The 20,078-nt window shown below is 36.2% G+C and overlaps 1 protein-coding gene and 1 pseudogene across 1 annotated transcript; both read right to left on the reverse strand.

Annotated features, from left to right (window-relative positions):
• Positions 1 to 3,148: 3,148 nt before the first annotated feature.
• LOC131172476 (disease resistance protein RPV1-like) lies at positions 3,149 to 6,705 on the reverse strand. Its single transcript, XM_058133247.1, has 5 exons — positions 5,434 to 6,705; positions 4,982 to 5,312; positions 4,786 to 4,932; positions 3,552 to 4,732; positions 3,149 to 3,477 (listed from the first exon to the last, which is right to left on the reverse strand). The coding sequence occupies exons 1-4, from the start codon at positions 6,640 to 6,642 to the stop codon at positions 3,900 to 3,902; spliced, it is 2,520 nt and encodes an 839-aa protein (XP_057989230.1). The 5' UTR covers positions 6,643 to 6,705; the 3' UTR covers positions 3,149 to 3,477; positions 3,552 to 3,899.
• Positions 6,706 to 10,230: 3,525 nt separating this feature from the next.
• On the reverse strand, positions 10,231 to 14,410 carry LOC131172477 (uncharacterized; annotated as a pseudogene).
• Positions 14,411 to 20,078: the final 5,668 nt, after the last annotated feature.

Below are 20,078 nucleotides of genomic sequence, written 5' to 3' on the forward strand. Positions count from 1 at the left end.
ATCTCAACATGTGAATAGTGCTAAAATTGATGATTATTGGTTGTGGCATAGAAGGTTTGGGCATTATAATCTGAATTCCTTAAGGTTTATCCAAAATCAAGACATGGTTAGGGATATGCCTGAAATCTCTATCCGTAATGAAGTATGTGATAGTTGTCAATTGGAAAATTGCATAAAAAATCCTTTCCAAGTAATCAATCTAAAAGAGCTAGAAAGAAGTTGGAGTTAATCTACATTGATGTCTGTGGTCCCATAAGCATTCCTTCCTTGAGCCAAAGCAAATATTTCATTTTGTCTATTGATGATTTGACAAGGATGACTTGGGTGTATTTTTTAAGCAAAAAGAGTCAAGTGTTCAATGTTTTTAAAAAATTCAAAGCTTTTGTTGAGAAGCAAAGTGGATGTGTCATTAAAGCTTTGAGGTCTGACAACGGAAAAGAGTACACTTCGAGTGAATTTGATAAATTCTATGAGGAAGCAGGAATTGAGCATCAACTTTCAGTGCCTTACTCACCACAACAGAATGGAGTTTCTGAGAGGAAGAACAGAACTATTGTTGAAATGGCTAGATGCATGTTGAAGGAGAAGGGACTTCCTAAAGAGTTTTGGGCTGAAGCTGTGTATACAGCTGTGTATTTACTCAACAGGTTGCCCACTAGATCGGTTGAAGGTAAGACAACCATAGAAGCTTGGCTTAAGACTAAACCTTCTGCAAAACATTTGAGGGTTTTTGGTTCTATCTGTTACATGAATATTCCTGATGCCAAGAGAGTTAAATTGGATGATAAAGCAGAGTTGGGAATCTTCTTGGGTTATGCAGCAACATCCAAGGGATATAGAATTTATAATATAAAAATAAAGAAAGTTGTGATATGCAGAGATGTACAAATTGATGAAGAAGCTTCTTGGGATTGGGATAGACCAGAAGTTATATGGAGGCATCAAACTCACAACCAAAAGTCAAATTCAGATTCTAGTGATATTGAAGTTGATGATGATGAAGCTTCGAATGTTGCTTCTGATGAAGATGTTGATTGCAGCATTGATTCTCCTATGTTGAAGACTAAACCTCTCTCTAAAATTTATGAGAGATGCAATTTGGTAAAGGTTGAACTTGTGACCTTTCAAGTAGCAATTCAGTTGGAAGAATGGCAACAAGCCATGAAGGAGGGGATTGCTTCAATTGAAAAGAATGATACTTGGGAACTCACCACCAAGCCAAAAGGGAGAAATGCTATTAGAGTTAAATGGATTTATAGAACGAAAGTAAATCCAGATGGCTCAGTATACAAACACAAAGCAAGGCTTGTGGTAAAGGGACATGCTCAGTTACTTGGTGTAGATTATGGAGACACTTTTGCACCTGTAGCTAGGCATGACACGATCAAATTGCTGCTGTCCCTTGCAGCTCAAAATGGGTGGTCAGTTTATCATCTAGATGTCAAATCTGCATTTTTGAATGGAGTTCTTACTGTGGAAATTTATGTTCAGCAACCAGAGGGATTTGAAGTTATTGGGAAAGAAGACATGGTTTATAGGCTTAAGAAAGCACTTTATGGACTCAAGCAAGCTCCAAGAACCTGGTATGCTAGAATTGACTTACACTTGACTCATCACGGATTCAGGAGGAGTGACAATGAGCCAACTTTGTATATAAAATCTGACAAGAATGGTGTTCAGCTGGTGGTCTCACTGTATGTAGATGATATGCTTGTGATTGGAAGTGAACACAAGTTTGTAACTGAATTCAAGAGGGATATGCAGCTGGAGTTTGAGATGTCAGATTTGGGAATCATGAAGTGTTTCTTGGGTCTAGAAATCTATCAAGAGGATGCGGGAATTTTCATTAACTCAACTCAACTCAACTAAGCATTTATCCCAAAGATTTGGGGTCAGCTATATGGATTCGCTCTCTCAACTCTAAACGATTTTGGGTTAAATCCTCAGAAATGTGTAATGCTTCTAGGTCATGTTGTACTACTTTCCTCTAAGTCAATTTAGGTCTACCCCTTTTTTTCTTTCTGTCCTCTAATCTAATGTGCTCTACTTGTCTAACTGGAGCCTCCGTATGTCTACGCTTCACATGAGAAGTTAAGCAAGGATGATGGGGTAGAGAAGGCAGATTCTTTAGTGTATAGAAGTCTTATTGGAAGTTTGCTATATTTGACAGCTTCTAGACCAGATTTAATGTACCCTGCTAGTTTACTATCTAGGTATATGCATTCACCAAGTCAAATTCACTTAGCTGCTGCTAAAAGAATATTGAGATACCTTAGAGGTTCTGCAAACTATGGTGTTTGGTATTTAAAGGGAAAGGAAGTTAAGCTTGAAGGTTTTGTGGACAGTGACTGGGCAAGCTGTTTGGATGATTTAAAAAGTACATCTGGTTTTGTATTTTATGTGGGATCAGGTCCTATATCATGGAATTCAAAGAAGCAAGATGTGGTGGCACAATCTACTACTGAAGTTGAGTATATATCAGCTGCTGCTGCTGCAAATCAATCCATTTGGTTTAGAAAATTGATGGTTGATTTGGGAGTTGAACAAGTTGATCCTACTGTCATTTGGTGTGATATCAAATCTGCAATTGCTATAGCTAATAATCCTATTCAGCATGGGAGGACTAAACATATTAAAGTGAAGTATCACTTTCTGAGGGAAGCTGAGAAGAATGCTGAGATTAAGTTGCTTCATTGCAAGTCTGAAATGCAACTTGCTGATATTCTGACCAAAGCCCTTCCTAAAAGTAGATTTGAAGAGATAAGGAAAAAGCTTGGAGTATCCAGGAAAACTCTCAAGGAGTGTTGATGTAATGAGATTTTTCCTAGATACTTAGAAGCTATTTTGGTTTATGTTTATGTCCTCACAACTGTGTATTTTGTACTTATATAACAGCTCTTTTGGTCATGTATGGTTGGGCTTAATTTGCTGCCTAATTTGCTGAGAGTTGTTATTTAATTGCTGCTGTAGTTGTTAGAGCAGTAGGTGATGTGTATTAGCTGATGTAACTCTCTTTTTGCATATATATAACCTGTAAAATGAACTCTCCATATGAGAGAAGTATTATATTAAAAAAAAACTGGTTTTTTACAGTTTTTTATCTACTTACCCTGCTCTGTTTTCACTTCCAGAATTGTAACAATAACTATAAAGGCTATTTATTCTTCAGGTTAGAGAGTTGTAGTTTATTTGCAATGTTTATGTTAGTTGATTTGGAAGTGAAGAAGGTTCAGTTTCAGTCAATCATTGGATTTCGAAGTTAATGTAGTAATGTGGATGACAGAATAGATTATATGTTCACATAACAACATATTATATTGCAATATTGATTACATTACATATAACGAAAATAGTATTTATCATTTCACCTGTTTTTTCCCCCTGATTTGAGCTCAATTATTCTCCTGTATAGTCATCCCTCTCTTTCTAAAATATGGAGCGGCCCGTTGTTAAGAACCAAATAAGGAGATGATAGAGCTGCAAAAGATTGCAAGTATTTGTAATAAGAGTAAAGCAATTAAGAGTAACAGCAAACTAGAAATGAGTTATACCTGTAGTGAACGTGAGTAGGGTTTGGCTAAGAGGAAGCGGGAAGAGATAGAGAGATTTAGATCGAGTGAAGAAGAAGAAGCCTCCTCTTCCTCTTCTTCTTCCTCATTATTTATTCTTCTTCTCTGCAAGTTGTTTTCCAATATTCCCCGTCATCCTGATGCCCTTGATTTCTGCTTCCCCTTTTATTTCTACTATATATAGGATGTACCCCACACTTCATAATATACTCCTCGTCATCGTCAGTGGTGAAGCAAAATGAGGCCTTAACGAAACACTCTTCATCAAAACGTGTCCTCAATCCATTGAATGAAAGCAACAAGTGTGATGAGTTCCAACACCACGGACCTTCATAATAACCAATCAGAATTCATAAATAAGATGAATTTATTACGTCCCTGCCTATTTCCAGATTCATATATGAAATCCACTCTACATTCAATTCTTCCTGGGTAACAACAAATTTTTTTCGTGGAATAAAGAGCAACGCAGAAAGAGAAGGCAATTAAGTGACGAAGGTCAAGTTTGAATGAAAGCAATGGCCCTTTATTTTTATATCTCATCCTTTCTGGCACTTCACGTCCTTCCATGTATAGTCTAACTTTCTGACCCAACAGATGCGCTTCAAAAACATCCTCCATTACTTTCTTATTCAATTTGACGCAATCACTAAAATTAAGAAATGCGCAATCTTCAAATTCACTTTTATATGCTTCTTCATTTTCATCTTCACTTTTATCTGCTTCTTCATTTTCATCTTCATGTTCTAAGAAATGGAAAGAAATTGATGCAGATTCCAGAGAGGGGCAATCACTTGCAATTAAGTATTTTAAGCATGATGGAAGCTCTGGTAAACTTTTAAGACTCACGCATCTGCTTAAAACAAGCTGTTTCAACTTCGAAAGTTGTTTGATGCTGTCTGGAAGACTTGCTAAATTTGAGCAGTAAGAGAGAAATAATTTTTCAAGACATTTCAACTCGCCTATGCTGCTTGGGATAGTCACGAGTCTTGAACATTGACCGAGATGAAGTCCTTCAAGACGTTTCAAATTGCCAATGCTGCTTGGAAGAGTCACGAGTTTATCACACCGATTCAAGGACAATTTGAAAAGTTGAGACAGATGCTTGATTGATGAGGGCAGTCGTTCTATTCCAGTGTAAAACTTTATATTACGCGGAATCTCTGGACAATCTTTGACTTCATGGCAGTCACTTAGATCAAGTTCATGAGCTTGCTCAGATTTTGAAGAGAGGGAATTTCAACCAAACTTGAACATCCTTTCAAATATAAAAACTCGAGATTTGGGGCAATACTCGACAAGTCCGGAATCCCGATCAGGTTATAAGAGTAGCTGAGGTCCATTAATTTCAAATTTCCAAGAGGCTGTAATTAAATAGAAAAATATCAATAAATTAGAAGATACAAATTAACTTCTTATAAACTGTACCTTATCTCCTCCATTCCACAGTTGTATGAGTTTGCTATGACGCATATAAAGTTCCACTAGATTATTTGGCCAAAAGTTTAGTGGCAAAGATTCTAGAGGATAATAATCCCAGTGAAGATATCTCAGCATTTGTGGGCAAAATTCAAAGTTGTGAGGAAGGTGCACTTGGCTTGGACAAAATTCAATGATATTCCTCGGATCACGCGTGACTTTGACGAATCTAAGATTGCACATCTTCATAAAGGCCGTGGCACTTAGCTTCAAACTACAGCTCCAAGGCGTATAAAGCAATATGCCTTCGACATTTTCGGTTCCCTAATAAAATAACATCACAAAGGATTATTGATTAATACTTAATTCGTCACAAGAGCTACAATTCTTACAAAATTCAAAATATGATAATGAAAAAAGCTTCATTGATTAATTTAGTCCTTACCATTTCTGTTGTCAATACGTGACTAATATCTTCATAATTCCACAACCTGCTACATCCTCCAGGCTGTTTGCATTCCTTAATAACAATATCCTTGCCCATTTGCTCCAGCAAGTCGTGCATATGAATCTCATTGAGTGACGAAACAGTTATGAGAGATTTATTAATTAGGCGAGGTATTCCACTTTTTGGATAGAAACCAAATACTTCTAATGTTCTCTCAACCTCATCTTTATTTTGCCCTTTGAAGAAACATGCAACATCAAGAAATATTTTCTTTTCAATCTTTCCAAGCTCATCATTACTTGTTTTCAAAACATATTGAATTTTCTCAAGAGATTCGCCTTTCAATTTTTTCAATTCACTTTTCCATTCTTCTATCCCCATATTAAATAAATGAGATCCCAAAACTTTAAGAGCTAATGGATTGAATCCAGCATAGGTTGTTGCCTTCTCTGATAGCTCCATATATCCTTCCTTGGGAAGATTTTGCTTGAAGGCATGCAAGCTAAAGAGTTCCAAACCTTGAGAATGAATTAAATTCTCAACCTCATATATGCCATCCTTTGAACAAACATATTCAAGTACTTGCCGATATCTACTAGTTACAATGATTCTACTTCCCTCACAATACAAATCACGCTCTCCTGCTAAATTTTTTAAATGGTTAAAATCATCTACATCATCAAAAACAATGAATATTTTAATACTCTGGAGCCTTCTCCTAGTAAAAACATCCAAATCCGATGTGTCTATATGTAAATTTTTGTCTCTTAATAATTGACAAATGATTTTGTCTCGTACTGATTTTGATGATTGCTTTGTCATTGTTTCCCTAACATTTTCCACAAAGCAATGACCATCAAATTTATTCTTGTTTCGGCGAAATACTTCTTGTGCAATAGTTGTTTTACCAATGCCTCCCATCCCCCAAATCCCCATAACTTGCTTATCATTTATCAACCATTCCACTTTTTCTACACGCGATTCAATTCCAATCAAGTTGCGATCATAAGAATCATCATTTTTAGGCATATAACTAAATTTCTCTAAAACATCATTGATGATTTCCTCAACTAATTTGGACTCATACCTAGTCACATATGTACAACAAACATTAGTAAGTAATGATAGACTCACACTTCTAAGTAAATAGTAATATATAATTAATATGTTTGATTTTAGGATAAGGTAACAAATATCAATATCCATATTAGTGTTGTCTTTATTTGATGTCTATATTAAATACATGGATCCTACATATTTACGTTTTGGATACATGGTGATTTGGATACATGGTGAATCGGATTTAGATAAAAATTTCCCACGGATCAGTGCTAAGTATTAAGATTAATGTACTCTATTAAGAGTTTCTATATTTTGATTCTCTTTCCTTAAATTGAAAAACTTAGAAAAACTACAGTAAAGAGTAATTAACTTCATATTTTGTAAATCCCATCCTGATAAGTTGCTTACTTCCATCTAAGCGCACTTCCAGTTGTAGGCCTTTTGTGGACTGTCTTTTTCTTCACACACAGCAATATCAAATGTGTCACGACCCAAAATTCTGAACCGTGACCGGCACATAATTTAAGTATTCTTAAATCATGTAAGTCTTATGAGAGTATCTTAAATGAATAAATTGTCACTTACTAATCCCAAAAATAGACAAAATCCAAATAGACAAAATGCTGAATAAACATCATAAATATCCCATAAGTAAACTACGGAGTCTCTATAGATTTCAATAAAAACTTAAATTGTTCAATAAACTAAACTAATTATTAGCCCGAGAAAACATGAATTCGGGCATACCATGAGAACAAATCAAAGTTGTCCCTCTCCAGAAAATGGACTGAATATTTGGATCAATTTGCGAATTCTCTTGATCCAAAGCAGATAACAGACAAAGAAAACGTGGTTTGAGCTAGATGCTCAGTGAATGATAATTATAGCACACAACGGAATAGGAATAGGCAGACGCTTGATTAATTTCACAATAAATTTTCTATTCAATAAAATCATGCTCATGCTGTCAAAATCATTAATAACTTTATAAAACATATATAAAAAAGAAATTCATTCAATAAAAATTTTATGGTACAGTGCACCAGGGTGATGATACCCCACATCACCAAAGGCCAGATGGTAAGCGCGCTACCAGATATTAGATACCTTCCTCCTCCTTCACAAATATCAATGCATATGATACTAATGCAACTCATAAACTGCAATGATGCATGACTCGACAATGCAACCTAATACCATGATAGTCCACACGGCGGGGCCAGATAACAGAAACAGATACTGGGCACAGGTACCAATTCAAAATAGAAAATCAATTTGTATAAATCAATAAAAAATTTCAGATAGCAAATAATAACTGATAGTACAATTCCAATAGTATATTTCAATAATTTCAGAGAGTCAATAAAATCAAATCAATCTCAAATCAATTCAGTAACACATAGATAAATTTTATAGTCAAATATCAATCAATATAAATACATTAAAGGCCTGTTCCCGGAATTCTAATGGGTCTAATGCAGAGATAGTTGACAAAATCAATTATTTAATCAAAATCGAAATAAAATTCAATAATAAAATAAAACTCTAGAAAATCACATATAAAATAATTGTTAAAATATTGATTTAAAATTTCATTTAATAACAAACTTAATGCTAAAAAATTTTAAAAGGGACTAAAACGGTGCCATGTACTATAATTACCACTCACCTGGAACCTCCAAGATAATAGTTATTTCAATGGAAGTGTCACGACCCAAAATTCTGAACCGTGACCAGCGCATAATTTAAGTATTCTTAAATCATGCAAGCCTTAGCAGAATATCTTGAATAAATATATTGTTACTTACTAATCCCAAAAATAGACAAAATCCAAATAAACAAAATGCTGAATAACATCATAAATATCCCATAAGTAAACTGCGGAGTCTCTACAGATTTCAAATAAAAACTTAAACTGTTCAATAAACTAAACTAATTATTAGCCCGAGAAAACATGAATTCGGGCATACCATGAGAACAAATCAAAGTTGTCCCTCTCCAGAAAATGGACTGAATATTTGGATCAGCTGCAGAATTCTACTGATCTGAAACAGATATGAGACGAGAAAATGTGGTTTGAGCTAGATGCTTAGTGAATGATAATTATAGCACACAACGGAATAGGAACAGGCAGACGCTTGATTAATTTCACAATAAATTTTCTATTCAATAAAATCATGCTCATGCTGTCAAAAATCATTAATAAAATAACTTCATAAAACATTTATATAAAAGAAATTCATTCAATAAAAATTTTATGGTACAGTGCACCAGGGTGATGATACCCCACATCACCAAAGGCCAGATGGTAAGCGCGCTACCAGATATTAGATACCTTCCTCCTCCTTCACAGATATCAATGCATATGATACTAATGCAAACCATAAACTGCAATGATGCATGACTCGATAATGCAACCTAATACCGTGATAGTCCACACGGCGGGGCCAGATAACAGAAACAGATACTGGGCACAAGTACCAATTCAAAACAGAAAATCAATTTGTACAAATCAATCAAAATCAATAAAAAATTTCAGATAGCAAAATAATAACTGATAATGCAATTCCAATAATGTATTTCAATAGTTTCAGAGAGTCAATAAAATCAAATCAATCTCAAATCAATTCAATAAAATCAAATCAATCTCAAATCAATTCAGTAACACATCGGTAAATTTTATAGTCAAATATCAATCAATATAAATACATTAAAGGCCTGTTCCCGGAATCCTAATGGGTCTAATGCAGAGATAGTTGGCAAAATCAATTATTTAATCAAAATCGAGATAAAATTCAATAATAAAATAAAACTCTAGAAAATCACATATAAAATCATTGTTAAAATATTGATTTAAAATTTCATTTAATAACAAACTTAATGCTAAGAAATTTTTAAAGGGACAAAAACGGTGCCATGTACTATAATTACCACTCACCTGGAACCTCCAAAATAATAGCTAGATAAAAGAGAGACAATTTCAACTGACAGAATAAATGTTTGAATCTCCTACATATCCAAAATATAAAAGAAAAATATTAAATAATAATAAAATAAAATAATTTTAATATATATATATATATATATATATATATATATATATATGGTGGACGAACAGGGGACGTTGGTGGATGAACAGGGACGAAGGTTTATATATATATATATATATATATAATTAATTATTGTTCAATAGCAATTATGATCAACCCAATTCAATACTAATGATCAAAGAAAAAAAAAATAAATTTCTAGGATAGTTGTAACAAATTAATGAAAGAAAATAAAATCAAATTCACCCATTATTGAATAAAGAATGAGAATTTTTTTACCTTGAAAACAGAATCGAATGTGATGAATAGAGAAGTAAAAATTTAGAGATTCTCTGTTGAGAGTATTTGATAGAAAAAGGAGGTGACAAATAGGTTTTGAGAGCAAAGTTTAGTAGAAGAGATGATTAGGGTATATATATATTTCAAGAGTTCTATTAGGTGTAGAATGGGACAAGAGTTATTATTAAACTGGGTTGTTCAGATTGCAGATATATATTAAATTTCAAAAATAATATATATATCTAAAAATAAATAAGCAGATCATCCAATAATATATATATATTTTTTATAAATATATTAAATTATTGGTAGCTAATTAAAATAAAATAATAAAAAAAAATGTATATGGGTTTCCACATACTTCCCCCCTAAAAAAATTCGGTCCCCGAATTTGAATAGACAAAATTCTAACCTGAAGAATCAAATAAGTGAGGATATTTGGCTCGCATTTCAGATTCTGCCTCCCATGTGGCCTCACTACTTGAGTGATTATGCCACAAGACTTTGACCAAAGCCACTTCCTTAGACCGGAGTTTCCTAATTTGTCGATCTAAAATCTTTACTGTTTGCTCCTCATATGACATATCATCCCTAAATTGCATGGTTTGAGGTTGTAAAACATGAGATGGGTCTGGTACATACTTCCTAAGCATCGAAATATGGAAAACTGGATGTACATGTGCAAAACCAGGTGGAAGGGCTAAACGGTAAGCAACTGCTCCAATTCTCTCTAAAATTTCAAATGGACCAACAAAACGAGGGCTAAGCTTCCCTTTCTTCCCAAACCTCATGATTCCTTTCATAGGGGAAACTCTCAGAAATACATGATCACCAATCATAAATTCTACATCTTTACGCTTAGGGTCAGCATAACTTCTCTGTCGACTTTGAGCAGTCAAAAGTCGATCACGAATTAGTCGAACCTTCTCTGAAGTTAATTGTATCAACTCTGGTCTAGTAAGCCTTCTTTCTCCAACTTCATCCCAACAAACCGGTGACCTACACTTTCGACCATATAATGCCTCATATGGAGCCATCTCTATACTTGCCTGATAACTGTTATTATAAGCAAACTCCACTAAAGGCAAATGATGATCCCAACAGCCACCAAAATCCATAACGCATGCACGAAGCATGTCCTCTAATGTCTGTATGGTCCTTTCTGACTGTCCATCCGTCTGAGGGTGAAAAGCAGTACTAAAGTCTACTCGTATTCCTAAAGCTTCTTGGAATTTCTTCCAAAATCGAGAAGTAAACTGAGTACCACGATCAGAGACAATGGAAACTGGAACTCCATGAAGACTAACAATCTTGTTTATATACAATTGTGCAAGTTTAGCAAAGTCATATGTAGTCTTCACAGGAAAGAAATGAGCAGATTTTGTCAATCTGTCCACTATCACCCAAATTGCATTGTAACCACCTCGTGTACTAGGTAAACCCACAACAAAGTCCATGGCTGTAACCCTAGGCAAATCCCACATCGACAAAACACGGGAGAGATGCTAGGTTTATAAGTTGGTGGTTCGTAACCCCTAATGACGCGTTTTAAAACCGTGAGGGCTTCGGTCCAGAGCGGACAATTTCACTAGTGGGCCGGGCCATTTACATTTGTAGTATCAGAGCCGCTCCGCGTGCCTAGGGTGTTACAATGGCAATATGCTCCCACTTCCACTCGAGAATAGGCAATGGCTGAAGTAACCCAGATGGTCTCTGATGTTCTGCCTTAACCTGCTGACAAGTCAAACATTTAGCAACAAAGTCTGCAATATCCCTCTTCATGCCTCCCCACCAATAATGCTCCCTTAAATCATGGTACATCTTAGTTGAACCTGGGTGTACTGTGTAAGCAGAATGGTGTGCCTCCTCCATGATTTCTCTTCTCAACTCGTCAACATTGGGGACACAAAGTCTAGTGCCATAACGAAGAACTCCATCATCATTCTACATGAATCCTTGAGCTTGGTCCTGATGAATACTATCTATAATCTCACACAGCTGAGAATCCCTCTTTTGAGCTGCCTTAATTCGATCAATCAAGATAGGCCTAACTCGAAAATGTGCTAAGAATGATCCAGCTATGATTTCAAACTCTACTCCCTGATCTAGCAACTCATGTAATTCACCAATAAAAGGCCTCATCTTGATAGATATATGGGCTAAACTACCAGAAGACTTCCTGCTTAGAGCATCAGCCACTACATTAGCTTTTCCAGGATGATACTGTATAGTGCAATCATAATCCTTCAGCAATTCTACCCATCTCCTTTGCCTAAGATTAAGATCACGTTGGTCAAATATGTATTTGAGACTTTTGTGGTCAGTGAAGATTTCACAAGTCTCACCATACAGATAGTGCCTCCAGATTTTCAAAGCAAAAATTACTGCAGCCATTTCCAAATCATGAGTTGGATAATTATGCTCGTGCCTTTTCAACTGACGAGAAGCATATGCAATAACCCGTCCATGCTGCATCAAAACACATCCTAAACCAATCCTAGAAGCATCACAATATACTACATAACCCCCTGATCCAGATGGAAGGGCTAACACTGGTGCTGTAGTTAAATGAGTCTTAAGCTCCTGAAAACTTTTTTCACAAGCCTCAGACTACTGAAATTGCACATTCTTCTGTGTCAACTTAGTTAAAGGTGCTGCAATACGAGAGAAGTCTTGAACAAACCATCTATAATATCCTGCTAAACCCAAGAAACTACGAATCTCTGACACAGTTGTGGGTCTAGGCCAATGAAGCACCGCTTCAACTTTTTTCTTATCAACGCACACCCCATCCTTAAATACTGTATGGCCTAGGAAAGCCACACTATCTAACCAAAACTCACATTTTGAGAACTTGGCATATAGCTTGTGTTCTCGTAAAGTCTGAAGGACAATTCTCAAATGCTGCTCATGCTCCTCCTTACTCTTTGAGTACACTAGAATGTCATCGATGAACACTATAACAAATTGATCTAAGAAAGGCTTGAAAACTCTATTCATGAGATCCATAAAAGCAGCCGGAGCATTGGTAAGACCAAAAGACATTACAAGAAATTCATAGTGTCCATACCTAGTCCTAAAGGCCGTCTTGAGTATGTCTTCTTTCTTGACCCTCAATTGATGATACCCAGATCGAAGATCAATCTTGGAAAAATACTTTGCACCTTGAAGTTGGTCAAACAGGTCATCTATGCGTGGAAGAGGATACTTATTATGCACAGTTACCTTATTCAATTGCCTATAATCAATGCACATTCTCAAAGACCCATCCTTCTTCCGTACAAATAACACAGGAGCACCCCATGGAGAAACACTAGGGCGAATAAACCCCTTATCTAGTAGGTCCTGTAGTTGCTCCTTCAACTCCTTAAGTTCTGCAGGTGCCATACGATAAGGTGGCATAGATATGGGCTCAGTTCCAGGAACTAAGTCTATACCAAACTCTACCTCTCGCTCTGGGGGTAAACCTGATAAATCTTCTGGAAACACATAAGGAAACTCCTTAACCACTGCAACATTCTCCAAACCTACACCTTCTACCTGAACATCTCTAACATAAGCTAGATACCCTTTACACCTCTTTCGCAATAATCGTCTAGCACTCACTACGGAGATAAGATTACTAGAGGCTATACTGCGATCTCCCTGAAATTGAAATTCTGCCTCCCCAGGAATTTTAAAGAGTACAACTTTATTATGGCAATCCAATGAAACGTGATAAGTGGCTAACCAATCCATGCCTAAAATCACATCAAACTCAAACATATCCAAAGAAACAAGATCTGCAGCTAATTCCCTATCTCCAATGTGAACTATACATCCCCTATGCACCATATCAGTGTCTATTGCATCCCCCATAGGTGTTGATACAGATAAAGGATACTCTAACAAAGTAGGTGGCGTACTAAATCTCATGGAAAAGTATGGAGAAACAAAGGAATGACTGGAACTAGGATCAAACAGTACTCTAGCATCAAATGAGCAAATAGAAAGTGTACCTGTCACTACTGCATTAGATGCCTGAGCATCCTGCTAAGTCAAAGAAAAAACCCTAGCTTGACCTCTACCACCAGATGCCTGTCCCTGAGTTTGACCAAATCCTCTACCACCAGAACCTCTACCACCCTGACCGCGACCACCAAAACCCTGACTTTTACCACTATCTTTGTAAAGCGGTTGAGCACGAGAGGGAAGCGAGAATGTGTTGCTTGACTAGCACCCTGAGTTGTCTCGCTAGTAGGACAGTCCTGTCTACGGTGTCCCAGCTGTCCACAACCAAAGCATGCTCCAGTGACCCAATGACAAGTGCCCTTATGTGGCTTACCACAATGATGACAAAGAGTGGTAATAGGCTCAGTGCTAATCTGGTTATACCGAGCATTCCCTACATGTGTCCTCTGCTCACGTCCCTGACCAACTCCAGATTGATGTGTCCTATTCCCAACTGTAGACTGAGAACCCTGCTTATTATCCTGATAAGAACCCTGATGACTTTGTCCTCTGTTAAATTGATTACCTTGACTATCTTTCTTAAACCGCTTGCGCTGCTCACGAGCCCAATGTTCATCATCATACATCTCCATCTGTCTAGCCCGATCAACCACCTCCTCATATTTAGGTAGTCGTAAAGGAGCTACACGATCAATTAGCCTGTCTCGTAAGCCCCTTTCAAACCTGCGAGCCTTCTTCTCCTCATTTGGAATCAAGTGTTTACCAAAACGGGATAATTTAGTAAACTTCATCTCATACTCTGTAACTGTCATTTTACCTTGCTTCAAGGTTTCAAACTCCAAAGCCTTAGCCTCTTGAACACTAGGAGGGAGCAATTCTTCTTAGAGATATACCACTCACAAGCAACTCCCTTAAGCTGATTTCCTGCCAACATCACCATCCTAGCACTACTGCAACCCATAGTGTCATAACACCTCTCCATGTCATCTAGAAAATCTAAGGGATCAGCTAATGCATCCTCTCCAGTGAACTCCTTTGGTTTTAGCTTGAGAAAGTCTGCAGAGTCAAGGAATCGAGCCCTATCCTGAGCTGGTGCTGAAGTAGAGCCAACCACTGGTTGTTGTGGTTGAGTTGTAAGGTACTCAGCTATAGTATTAACAGCACGATTCACTGCATGCAATCCCGCTGCCAGATCTACCACAGTAACTTGACCAGCCCTAGGTGCTTGAGCTGCAGTAGCTAATTGGAATGGTTGTGCCCCAGTCTTAGCTATAGGCGTCTGTTCAGATGTCTGATTAATAGTTTGAGGTGGTACCTCCCCTGTTGGATCAAGGTTTGCACCATTAAGACCCTTGGCCCTAGTTCTCCTCTTACGTCTAATAGACCCAGGCACCTATTCATTTTAACAAACAAGCATTAAATTTGAAAATGTGAGCCAAATTAAGACAGGTGAAAAAGTACGAAGGACGCAGATATCTGAAGCAATGATAAACTGAAAAGACATCAAGGATCCTATGCTCCGCAAGTTTACTAGACCTCAACCTAGCTCTGATACCAACTTTGTCACGACCCAAAATTCTGAACCGTGACCGGCGCATAATTTAAGTATTCTTAAATCATGCAAGCCTTAGCAGAATATCTTGAATAAATATATTGTTACTTACTAATCCCAAAAATAGACAAAATCCAAATAAACAAAATGCTGAATAACATCATAAATATCCCATAAGTAAAGCTGGAGTCTCTCTGATTTCAAATAAAAACTTAAACTGCTCAATAAACTAAACTAATTATTAGCCCGAGAAAATATGAATTCGGGCATACCATGAGAACAAATCAAAGTTGTCCCTCTCGGAAAATGGGTGAATATTTGGATCATTGCGAATTCTCTTGATGCAAAGCGGATAATGCATGAGAAAACGTGGTTTGAGCTAGATGCTCGATGAATGATAATTATAGCACACAACGGAATAGGAACAGGCAAACGCTTGATTAATTTCACAATAAATTTTCTATTCAATAAAATCATGCTCATGCTGTCAAAAATCATTAATAAAATAACTTCATAAAACATATATATAAAAGAAATTCCTTCAATAAAAATTTTATGGTACAGTGTGTAACACCCTAGGCAAATCCCACATCGACAAAACACGGGAGAGATGCTGGGTTCATAAGTTGATAGTTCGTAGCCACTAATGACGCGTTTTAAAACCGTGAGGCCTAGTATGGGCTAGGCCAGAGCGGACAATATCACTAGTGGGCCAGGCCATTACATTTGTGGTATCAGAGCCGCTCCGCGTGCAACCTTGAACGATGGTGGGGCAAACCTCAGCGAGGACGCTGAGTCCCATAAGGGGGGTGGATTGTAACACCCTAGGCAAATCCCACATCGACAAAACACGGGAGAGATGCTGGGTTTATAAGTTGGTGGTTTGTGACTCATAGTGACGCGTTTTAAAACCGTGAGGGCTTCGGCCCAGAGCGGACAATATCACTAATGGGCCGGGCCGTTACATTTGTGGTATCAGAGTCGCTCGCGTGCAACCTTGAGCGATGGTGGGGCAAACCTCGGCGAGGCCGAGTCCCATAAGGGGGGTGGATTGTAACACCCTAGGCAAATCCCACATCGACAAAACACGGGAGAGATGCTGGGTTCATAAGTTGATAGTTCGTAACCCCTATTGACGCGTTTTAAAACCGTGAGGGCTTCAGCCCAGAGCGGACAATATCACTAGTGGGTCGGGCTGTTACATTTGTGCAACATGCAACAAACTTGTCAGATTAGTTATATAATATCACAAATGTAACGGCCCGGCCCACTAGTGATATTGTCCGCTCTGGGCTGAAGCCCTCACGGTTTTAAAACGCGTCAATAGGGGTTACGAACTATCAACTTATAAACCAACATCTCTCGTGTTTTGCGATGTGGATTTGCCTAAGTGTTACAATCCACCCTTATGGGACTCGGCGTCACTGGTTTGCCCCACCATCGCTCAAGGTTGCACACGAGCGCTCTGATACCACAAATGTAACGGCGACCATTAGTGATATTGTCCGCTACGGCCAAGCCCTCGCGATTTTAAAGCGCGTCACTATGAGTCACAAACCACCAACTTATAAACCCGGCATCTCTCCGTGTTTTGTCGATGTGGATTTGCCTAGGTGTTACAATCCACCCTTATGGGACTCGGCGTCACCGAGGTGTGCCCACCATCGCTCAAGGTTGCACGCGAGCGGCTCGATACCAAATGTAATGGCCCGACTAGTGATATTGTCCGCTCGCCTAGCCCATACTAGGCCTCACGCTTAAAACGTCCATTAGTGGCTACGAACTATCAACTTATGAACCAAAGATCCTTATGGGACTCGGCTCGCCGAGGTTTGCCCCACCATCGTTCAAGGTTGCACGCGGCGGGCGCTCGATACCACAAATGTAACGGCGGCCTACTAGTGATATTGTCGCTCTGGCGAAGCCCTCACGGTTTTAAAAGCGCGTCACTAGGGTTACGAACCACCAACTTATAAACCCAGCATCTCTCCCGTGTTTTGTCGATGTAGGATTTGCCTAGGTGTTACGATTGCACCGGTGATGATACCCACATCACCAAAGGCGGATGGTAGCGCGCTACGGATATTAGATACCTTCCTCCTCCTTCACGGATATCAATGCATATGATACTAATGCAAACCATAAACGCAATGATGCATGACTCGATAATGCAACCTAATACCGTGATAGTCCACACGCGGCGGGGCGGATAATGAGAAGCAGAATCAAGCACGGTACCAATTCAAAACAGAAAATCAATTTGTACAAATCAATCAAAATCAATAAAAAATTTCAGATAGCAAATAATAACTGATAATACAATTCCAATAGTGTATTTCAATAGTTTCAGAGAGTCAATAAAATCAAATCAATCTCAAATCAATTCAATAAAATCAAATCAATCTCAAATCGATTCAGTAACACATCGGTAAATTTTATAGTCAAATATCAATCAATATAAATACATTAAAGGCCTGTTCCCGGAATCCTAATGGGTCTAATGCATAGATAGTTGGCAAAATCAATTATTTAATCAAAATCGAGATAAAATTCAATAATAAAATAAAACTCTAGAAAATCACATATAAAATCATTGTTAAAATATTGATTTAAAATTTCATTTAATAACAAACTTAATGCTAAGAAATTTTTAAAGGGACAAAAACGGTGCCATGTACTATAATTACCACTCACCTGGAACCTCCAAAATAATAGCTAGATAAAAGAGAGACAATTTCAACTGACAGAATAAATGTTTGAATCTCCTACATATCCAAAATATAAAAGAAAAATATTAAATAATAATAAAATAAAATAATTTTAATATATATATATATATATATATATATATATATATATATATATATATATATATATATATATATATATATATATATATATATATATATATATATATTTATTGGGTGGGACGAATTCAGTGGTGGACGAACAGTTATTTATATATATATATATATATACACGTGAACTGGACGCAATGGTGGGAGGGACGAGAGGCTATTACGGCTTTATATATATATATATATATATATATATAATTAATTATTGTTCAATAGCAATTATGATCAACCCAATTCAATACTAATGATCAAAGAAAAAAAAAATAAATTTCTAGGATAGTTGTAACAAATTAATGAAAGAAAATAAAATCAAATTCACCCATTATTGAATAAAGAATGAGAATTTTTTTACCTTGAAAACAGAATCGAATGTGATGAATAGAGAAGTAAAAATTTAGAGATTCTCTGTTGAGAGTATTTGATAGAAAAAGGAGGTGACAAATAGGTTTTGAGAGCAAAGTTTAGTAGAAGAAATGATTAGGGTATATATATATTTCAAGAGTTCTATTAGGTGTAGAATGGGACAAGAGTTATTATTGAACTGGGTTGTTCAGATTGCAGATATATATTAAATTTCAAAAATAATATATATATCTAAAAATAAATAAGCAGACCATCCAATAATATATATATATTTTTTATAAATATATTAAATTATTGGTAGCTAATTAAAATAAAATAATAAAAAAAAATGTATATGGGTTTCCACAAGAAGAGAGACAATTTCAATTGACTGATTGAATATTCAAATCTCCTACACACCCAAAATATAAGAGAGAAAAAAAATATTAAATAATAATAAAATATATATATATCAATCAGTATAACCATTCCTCCCACATGCACAAATCCTCCACCGCAAATCCGCAAACCGTATATATATATATATATTTGCGGATTTGGATCTGTGCATGTGGGACGAACGGTTTGCGGATTTGCGGTGGAGGATTTGTGCATGTGGGAGGAATGGTTATACTGATTGATATATATATATATATATATATATATATATATATATATAACAATCAATTATTGTTCAATAATAATTATGATCAATCCAATTCAATATCAATTATCAAAAAAATAAATTTATAGAGTAGTTGTAACAGATCAAGAAAAGAAAATAAAATTAAATTCACCCATTATTGAATAAGGAATGGGAATTTTTACCTTGAAAATAGAATCGAAGGTGATGAATAGAGAAGTAAAAAATTTAGAGATTCTCTGCGCACATCAGATTATAAATAGTAAATATATATATATATATATATATATATATATATATATATATATATGTAAATATATAATAATAATTTAAAAGATAATGAAAATACCTGTTGAGAGTATTTGATAGAAAAAGGAGGTGGCAAACAGGTTTTGAGAGCAAAGTTTAGCAGAAGAGATGATTAGGGTATATATATATTTCAAGAGTTCTATTAGGTGTAGAATGGGATAAGAGTTATTATTGAACTGTGTTATTCAGATTATAGATATATATTTAATTTCAGAAATACTATATATATATATATAAATAAGCAGACCATCCAATAATATATATATATTTTTTATAAATATATTAAATTTTTGTTAGCTAATTAAAATAAAATAATAATAAATAATAAATGTATATGGGTTTCCACATACTTCCCCCCTTAAAAAAAAATTCAGTCCCCGAATTTGAATAGACAAAATTCTAACCTGAAGAATCAAATAAGTGAGGATATTTGGCTCACATTTCAGATTCTGCCTCCCATGTGGCCTCACTACTTGAGTGATTATGCTTCAAAACTTTGATCAAAGCCTCCTTAGACCGGAGTTTCCTAATTTGTCGATCTAAAATCTTTACTGGTTGTTCCTCATATGACATATCATCCCTAAATTGCATGGTTT

This window comes from Hevea brasiliensis, chromosome 14, assembly GCF_030052815.1.
Source record: "Hevea brasiliensis isolate MT/VB/25A 57/8 chromosome 14, ASM3005281v1, whole genome shotgun sequence".
NCBI lineage: Eukaryota > Viridiplantae > Streptophyta > Magnoliopsida > Malpighiales > Euphorbiaceae > Hevea > Hevea brasiliensis.

What these genes read in the sequence shown, in the direction of transcription:
- LOC131172476 (XM_058133247.1), bottom strand. Translation starts at nt 6,642, where the DNA reads ATGGATATTGATATTTGTTACCTTATCCTAAAATCAAACATATTAATT. An exon ending in ACGTATTGACAACAGAAATG is followed by an intron (nt 5,313 to 5,433) that starts GTAAGGACTAAA and finishes TTATTTTATTAG; the next exon opens with GGAACCGAAAATGTCGAAGG. An exon ending in TAAGGTACAGTTTATAAGAA is followed by an intron (nt 4,933 to 4,981) that starts GTTAATTTGTAT and finishes TTTAATTACAGC; the next exon opens with CTCTTGGAAATTTGAAATTA.